The following is an 8,313-nucleotide window of genomic DNA, read 5'->3' as shown; positions in this document are numbered from 1 at the left end:
TATACGTATGAGATGTCATTTCTGATTCCTCACGGGAGATTTATATTGTAAAGTATGGACCCATTTAATAATAAATGACTTTATTAAAAGAATTTGGGCGAAATAGGTTGAACAGTCTAATTACGGACCCCCTCCTCCCGTTAATAGAACTATGAACGTATGAAATCAACAGCACTGAGAGTGTTTCCAAGGGATGATGATTAATGGAATCATCGTGATTGAAATTTCATTCTGAAGCAAGCACTCGTCTCTCGTCTGGATGTGTCTTCACCTTCGAAGAGCCATATTTCTGATGAAAGTAAATTAATTTGTTAATGAGATTGATTACTCAATTATTTTTATCGTAAGAGAATTTTTACGTACAGAAGCATCTGCCGAACCAACAGCGACGAGAACAACACCTATCTGCTTGCTCACACTGAAACCACACAAATCGTATTGGAATTTTTTGATTCAGGAAGTAGGATCATGGGAAATGTGGAGAAAACAATAAACTGCACTAGATTATTGTCCATTCGCGACGTTTGCTTATAATTTAAGCTCCCTCAGACTTTTGGAAACCAAACAAGTGCAAAACAAACACATCGTGAATAAATCAATAATCTAGTGCAGTTTATTGTTTTCTCCACATTTCCCATGATCCAACTTCCTTAATATCAACTATGGAGATGAATAATAAGTTCATCGATTTTTTTTATTCATCCTGCACGAGAAAATTTCATACGCAAAAAAAATGGTAGTTAAAATTTCACTCCGTGGTTCTGAAATCTAGAGAGTAAAAAGTCTTTGTCAGAACACGTCACGTCAGAACACGTAAAATTTTCACGTGTTCTAAGGATAAGAACAAGATAAGAACAAGATAAGTAAGATGTGTCTCTAAAAATTAAAGAAAGAGGTTTTATTTCTCACCAATTTTTACTGAAATCAAGTATTAATTGTTCTCAAATGAAAGCGCATTTTCTATTATTTTGTATTTTGGTTCGGGGTCATTCGAATATTACGTCAAACGTGTTTCGACCTTCAAAATCCCCTCTCCATCAGTCGCAAGCCGTCACAAACAGGGACCGCCCTTTCATATTGCGGTTATTATTAATTTTTGACTTTTTTCATAAAATTAAATTTTAAAGATGAGAATAAGATAAAGGCCTCTTGAGACTGAGACTAGTGACGCCGCGAGAGACTTCACGAGACAATGGACAAAACTTTGGAGAGATGGTTTCGATCTCAATGAACATGGAAATCTTTGGTCTCGTCTCAATCTCGAAATATGCAGTATTGATTCCTCTCGGGATGATTCCGAGTCAATTTATCTTATCTTATCTTTCCATGTTTTTTATTGTGAAATCTTGGTTTTTGTCTCGGTTTGTCTCGTCTCCGTCTTCTACACGTAGAAAATGCGAAAAAGACCGAAAAATAATAATAGTTTCTAATGGACCCTTATAGTTGTTGACACTGTAGATAGGAGATAATGGGGTGAAGTTGAACGTTTGTCATCGACTCAAAATCCCGATATCTCTCTTTATACAAATAAAGATATAATTTATGTATTTGATGTCGATCATAAATGGTCCACTTTGTCCCACTCACCCCTAAGTTTTTCAAAGAATGTGAGTTACAAATCTCGTCAGTACGGTGTACGTTACGTTCACTTCTTATATACGTATTCTACATATTTCATAGCTAATGAACCTTGTAAAAAGGTCTCAACACGGAGAGAAATGTTCAGTAAAAGTTACGGAACTCACAATTCGCTCACTGATTACGGAATTGACTCAGAAAATTTAAGTGACGGTATTGGAATTGTTCACAGGAGATTCAGGTAAAAATTACGGAACGCTCTGGAAAAATCCCGTGACAGTTCCGTAAAATTTCCTACAACCCCATTTCGCTCCGGAATTACGGAGAAGATACGTAATTTTTATTGAATATTTCTCTCCGTGTAATGCTAGATAAAGAGAAAAAGTTTCCATTAGACATTTTGTATTGAAAAGTAAACGCACAGAAAAGTGGCTATTGAACTTTTCAATAGAATCAGCAAAAAGTTTGTAGAATTTCCAATTGAAATTCAATCAAATTTCATAACAAAAGTATTTTTTCTATGAAATTTCAACGTGTATGATTATAGATTACGTTAAAAGCAACTAACTGTTGATCCGATATTTCCGCCATTCGGTATGCATTGTCCACTGACAGCCGCTGCCACCATCGCAATCACCACAAAAATCGATAGGAACTTCATGATCGAGAGATTTTTTTGTAGGATTTTCTCGTAAAAGACACTGAGCTGATTTCGATAGTACTGACGGGTGAGATTGCTTTTATAGGTGCAATCAGTCTCATGTCCTTGACAGTTTATGCAAAAATATTTGCACATGTTGGATTAAAGAGATAAAAGGATTCCCGACGCGGATCAGATCGGAAACAATAATATTTTTTCCAGGTGACACGTGTGATTTACACAGCTTGGAGTTTGAATTTCATTGCATTCACTTCTTTTATATTTATAGTTCTGATTTCGTGTTTCATGCAATTTTATTTACGTGAGAGTTTGAAAATTTTATGTGGAATACTTTTTAATAGTGATGCGTGAGGGAGTATGGAAGTCGAGATGAGAAGCTGTGTGAAATGGCTGTTGCTAATGGTACCCACTCGTACTTTTACGATATCGAATATAGGGATGTGAAATGACCGTCATTTTTCAATTCTGTCAGGTCAGGCAAAATTGACAGTTTTCTGACCATTTTCTGACACCGAGATAATTCCCCATGCAAAACGACCTTCACAAACAATCAGCGTCAAAAATTTGAGAAAATGACCAAAATTCTTTATATAGATGCAAATTGACGGTGATTTTCTTTTTGGTAATTTTTTTGGTCAGATTTTTGGTTATTTTATTTCATTAGTTAGGAATTGAATCACATTTCATAATTTAAAGTTAATGTTTATTGGAACGAATTACAAAACAATCATAAATTCGGTACTCGAGATCACTCATGATAAACTCATGAACTTAATAAACGTCAACAAAATTAATTAAATATATATCTTTGTATATATTATGTTTTTGGTCAAAAACTTCATATTAAATTAGGAGGATGCTGGATGAGGCTCGTCTTCAATCCTTCTCTCCTTAATTCTCATAATTGCCACCGGCTCCCTCATCTAACTCGCTCAGCTCTTCACCTGAATTGTTTGCTGAACGAATTTAGTTATCTAGTGTCGCATAGATCCCTAGTGGCGACGTAGGGTCTCTATGACCGCCAGCAACCTTGCCGACACCGAGTAACCGAATAAAAATTTCTGTGTCATCTATATAGATGAGAATTGACCGTCAGAATTGAATCGGTCATTTTTCGAATTCCTGACCGAATCGTCAGATTTATGGACATGGTAATTACCCGTCATGACCGCGGTAATTGACCGTCATTTGACCGGTCATTTTTGTCACTCACATCCCTAATCGTATATGTACAGAAAAATGTAGAGAATTCTCACCGCGCAAATTATCATATATTTTCAAGTCAAATTGAAGTAAATGCACGTTTACTGTCTTTAGACTGTTTAATCTTCTACCTTATTTTGTATTGTATGCATTTATACCGTCATTTTTTAGATTCATTTTAAAATCTCCTGACTTCTCCATCACACTCATCACGTAATGATTACCGTATCATTTCTTTTCCGTACTCATTTATTGGTTAACTTTAACGTCTTATTCATGTCAAATTAAGAGAAATCGAGCAATTATTTAATGTGGCTCAACGCACTCATCGTCGCGTATTTCTCACGGAGAGAAATATTCATATGTAATACCACGAGAGTTTCAAAATTATCGGGCATTTCCTGATAGGTTGGTTGCAAACAAACAAAGGACTCAAGTTTTTCAGACTAAAAAATCACGAATGCAAAGCACAACTGATTTTTCCTGAAAAACTTGAAGACTTCGTTTGTGTGCAGGGAACCTTCTGGGAAATACCTGATTAATTTTGAAGCACGAGTGGTATTCGAGAGAGAATTTTTCTACGGAACAATCGTAGAATATACGTGGCGATTCGTACAGTTTCAGTTCCGACGCACACTTTTTATCGAATTTTACTTCGCTCGTGGATTACGTTCAGAAACGTAATTTTTAGTTTTTTTTGTGCTAATTTTTATTGAATTTTTCTCTCCGTCTAGACATATTTTTTCCATACAAGAAAATAGAAGAATTGTGTATCAACCTTTATTTTTTACCTTAAGATATTCTACCCTAAATTTTGCTTTATAATTCTTACCGTATTAATTCTCTTATGGCAAATGGTCGTTAAGCTCTTCACACCGTAAGAGCTTCCCGAGTAGAAATTCTGTTCAGGTCTCGATCAGAAACTGATCAAGTCCGATCCGAAATTTTGATCAGGCATATTACGCCTCCACCTTATGTTTTTCCTCTAGGGTTAACGGCCGTTAGCCGCGCCCTGTTCTAATTTTTTTTAAAGTTGAAAAAAAGTTAACCCTTAAGATGTCACGTACGAAATAATGAAATTGATCTAGAGACTGTTCTACTTGGATTATCATCTAGATTGATAAAATAGTTCTTGGTATTTTACAGTGATTTATTAACAATGGAGTGTGAAAAATATAACAGTAATTAAAAATCTGATGAATAACGCCCACAATTGATTCTTCACAGAAGAAATGTAAGACGATTGCAGAAAAGTTATTCAGGTAAGTGGAAACTGATAAACATTCACTAATAGTGAATTAATCTATACTTTTCTTTTCGGACATAGGTGAATCTTCGATTGTTGCTTGCCGAAGCGGATCCACGCGAGTATTTGCCAATGTTCCAAAAGCCAGTAGTTAAAAGTTAGGGAGTAATTGAATCCGCTTCTCACGAAAAATCCAATGTAGGGAGTTGCTGGAACGAATGTGGCAATTTAAAACGTGAACACATGAACACTGATAATTTTTTTCAAGTATTTAACGGAATATTTACCCATGAGATACATGGTGCACGAATTGTACACGTAGCTGAATGTGCTGACGAAGCCCAGTGGCTTCTCATCTACAGTATTTCATGGTTGTAGCGAAAAAAATGTTTACGACGTATGACACGCATGAAAGAATTTGAAATAAATACAAGTTAATTTCTGTTATAATTCTATGAGAATTCTGATGAAATTTCATTGAGAATTCTTCCCATCCAAATTTTAGCCCATAGAATTGCACTATTCGACTGTTATTTTATATAATAATCAACACGGTTGTATAATCAACACGGTATTCAACTGAGAATTTTCCAAGACTGGATTTTAGCCAATCACAGCGCAGTATTCGAGGTCACGATACTCTTTTGTTATTAAATTTTCTCGAAAATTGCACACTAGCTTCTGGAAATTGCATCTGATAATTGCATAGTAGCTCTTCATTTATTTTTAACCGATTGGATGTTTTGCTGGAAGAAGCCCTCGAATACTGCGCTCCGCTTGGCCAAAATCCAGTCCCGGAAAATTCTCCGCCGAATACCCCGCGACCTTTTAAATTAATCGCAATATTTCCCTCAAGCTTCCCTGCAAACAAACAAAAGTGTCAAGTTTTGCAGAAATATCCCTCGCGCAAGCGCTCGGAATTTTTTAATCTGCAAAACTTGACATCCTTATTTGTTTGCAACGAAAGTATCGGGAAATTTGAAGCCGATAATTTTGAAGTGGGGTGTTACTACTGACAATTTTCTCAATTCTGATTTTGACCAATGAGAGTGCAGTATTCGGGGTCACGTGACACGTTTCACACTGACAATTTCCTCAATTCTGATTTTGACCATTCAGAGTGCAGTATTCGGCGTCACGTGACGCGTTTCACACTGATAATTTCCCCGGCTGCAGGGAAATTATCAGATTCATAATTTCCCTGTAGCCTGTCAATTGTTTTCTACGAATTTGACAGATATTCCTCACATTTTGGTGAAATGTGTCCCGTAACCCCGAACACTGCACCCTAATCGGCCCAAATCAGAATTGAAGAAATTGTCGCAAGTAATACTACGAGAGCTTCAAAATTATCGAGCAATTCCTGATAAGTTCGTTGCAAACAAACGAAGCAGTCAAGTTTTTCAGGTTAAAAAATCACAAGTGCGAAGCACGAGTGATTCGGAATCTTTTGTTTTCCACAAATATAGTCAACATGAAAAATTACCAGTTGAATTATCAAAAATTATCCGCTGAATACCGTGTTGACTATATGAAATAACAGCCGAATAGTGCAATTCTATTGGCTGACATTTGGATGAGGAAAATTCACCGAATACCCCTCGACCTTCAAAATTCATCGGATATTTCCCTTAAGTTTTCCTGCTCATCAAAGATCGGGATCAGTTTTGTAGAAAAATTTTAATCATCAAAACTGTAAGATTTTAGTCTGCAAAACTGATCCCTCTCGTTGCTATGCAACAAAACATTCGGAAAATATTCGATAATTTTAAAGCTCTTGCGGCAGGGGAGGGTAGAGCAAAACGGGCCAAGTGGGCAAAACGGATCCCTAGGGCAAAACAGACCACTGACAGAAAATGGATAATTTTTGTTTTCGCTTTCGAATGGAGCAAATTCGAAGTCATTTGTGATTTGAGGTGATTAGCAAATCTGATCAAATTGCGGTTCAACGACACTCATTGTCTATAAAACCCACGTGACAGTTACGATTCAAGAAACTCACTTTTAATTAAATACATTCAGTGTTCCTGATTTGAAGGAAAGAAGAAAAACAAAAATTACCAATTTTCTGTCAGTGGTCCGTTTTGCCCTACCCTCCCCTATTACGGAAATTTTCAACAGTGTACGTTTGAGCGCTCGAATTCATTATTAACGTTAATAACCCATATAAAAATCTTTTATATAAAAAATTCATTATATAAATTAATATACATAAATTAATTAATATGAAAATGTTTGCATGGAATATTATGTATACGATCCATGGAACGAGTTGAGAGAGAAATTTGACCAATTTGGAAAAAGTGTATCTTTCCTAGTAAAAAATGAATAAAATGCTAATAGAGCTTCAATCGTAATGGGTGGCTAATAGAATTCATTAGAGAAAGCGAGAGAAATTCTTTCACCCGTGTTATAATTATATAAAGATTCTCACATGTCAATCCACTCAGGTCGTACCAAAAACTCATCATAGCATCGTGATTAAGAGTGGGATTAATATACCACATTCCATCCAACAGTGCATCTGCCATTTTTGGAAAATTTTCTGGGAAATTTTTCATGCGAGGTCTAAATACTTCGTTGACTAGTCTTTTGCAGAGATCAGTGGTTTCTACTTCATTTTTCCGGCATATGTTTAAACTGTAATGATTTGTGTAAGAAAATATTTTTATTAAAGCAAATACTTAAAAAATTTGATTTTTTTTCACCTGAGAGATGAAGATATTCCCTTCACTTTGATACAAATTTCAATCCACCAACCCATGTTCATTATTTAGAAATGAAATAGAATGCACCAAATGCATGCGCTCACATGCGCTTCTGTGGGATAGAATCATTTAAATATTTTCTCTTTTTGCCCGGGTACCCCACATTTTTCTCTGGCCATTGGATCCAGTAGGGGAAGGTAGGGCAAAACGGACCCCTAAGGTAAAACGGACCACTATCCGAAAATTGATAATTTTCGTCATTGAGGCCCGATAAGTGGCAATTACGAGTCTATTTTCGGGCCAATAGGTGGCGATTATCTGTACTGTCCCGTTAAACGAAGACTATACACTCTAAAAAAAAGTTACTACTCACCAGTACTGAATTCTACTTGGGAGAAGTTTTCTTGTGAAAAGTTGGGAAACTACTTGTCCCAAGTACTTTTCATGTCCTTGGGTGAAGTACAATATTTGCTAAGCAAGTAGGAAAAGTACTAGGAGGAAGTACTTTTATTACTTCCTGTCAGCATTTTTCTTACTTCTCACAAGTACTTTTAATGCTTGGAGCAAGTAATTTTTCTACTTCTCGCGAGTACTTTTATGACTTGATTCCAGTACTTTTGGTTGGTTATTTTGTTGGGGAATTTCATATCATTAATTATCATTCTCATTATCGTTCTCATTATCATTATCATTATCATTCTCAGATGACAATGACCAAATTTCATCGAGGGGAGGTTACGATGAGTTTAAAAATCGCGAGATATTGCAGTAAGATTTATCACACATTGATGATTGATTATTCATATATGTTGAAAGACGAAGAATAAATGGGAAAAAAAACGATTATTTATTGTTTATTTGCCCCCAAAACCTTGAAAATGAAGAAAAATAGCACAGTGTACTCAATTTTTGAGCTA

General features: G+C 35.8%; 1 protein-coding gene and 1 long non-coding RNA gene across 2 annotated transcripts in view; both read right to left on the bottom strand.

Annotated features, from left to right (window-relative positions):
• Positions 1–105: 105 nt before the first annotated feature.
• Positions 106–2,272, bottom strand: LOC107042723. Its single transcript, XR_001461178.1, has 3 exons — positions 2,147–2,272; positions 364–418; positions 106–289 (listed from the first exon to the last, which is right to left on the bottom strand). It is a non-coding gene; the product is annotated as an uncharacterized LOC107042723 (long non-coding RNA).
• A 2,342-nt stretch (positions 2,273–4,614) lies between these two features.
• The window catches only part of LOC107042720, an 11,540-nt gene continuing 7,841 nt past the window's right edge, over positions 4,615–8,313 (bottom strand). Inside the window, exons 7-9 of the mRNA XM_015263879.1 lie at positions 7,123–7,328; positions 4,976–5,044; positions 4,615–4,897 (exon numbers count right to left, since the gene is read on the bottom strand). Coding sequence (XP_015119365.1) covers positions 4,746–4,897; positions 4,976–5,044; positions 7,123–7,328 — 427 coding nt within the window. The 3' untranslated portion in view covers positions 4,615–4,745. The remainder of the gene's footprint in view (positions 4,898–4,975; positions 5,045–7,122; positions 7,329–8,313) is intronic.

The sequence above is a fragment of the Diachasma alloeum genome, unplaced genomic scaffold, assembly GCF_001412515.2.
Source record: "Diachasma alloeum isolate Michigan unplaced genomic scaffold, Dall2.0 Dall_scaffold_00513, whole genome shotgun sequence".
In the NCBI taxonomy this organism is placed as follows: domain Eukaryota; kingdom Metazoa; phylum Arthropoda; class Insecta; order Hymenoptera; family Braconidae; genus Diachasma; species Diachasma alloeum.
Note: the sequence above shows the minus strand (reverse complement) of the source record. Positions and strands in the feature narration are given on the sequence as shown.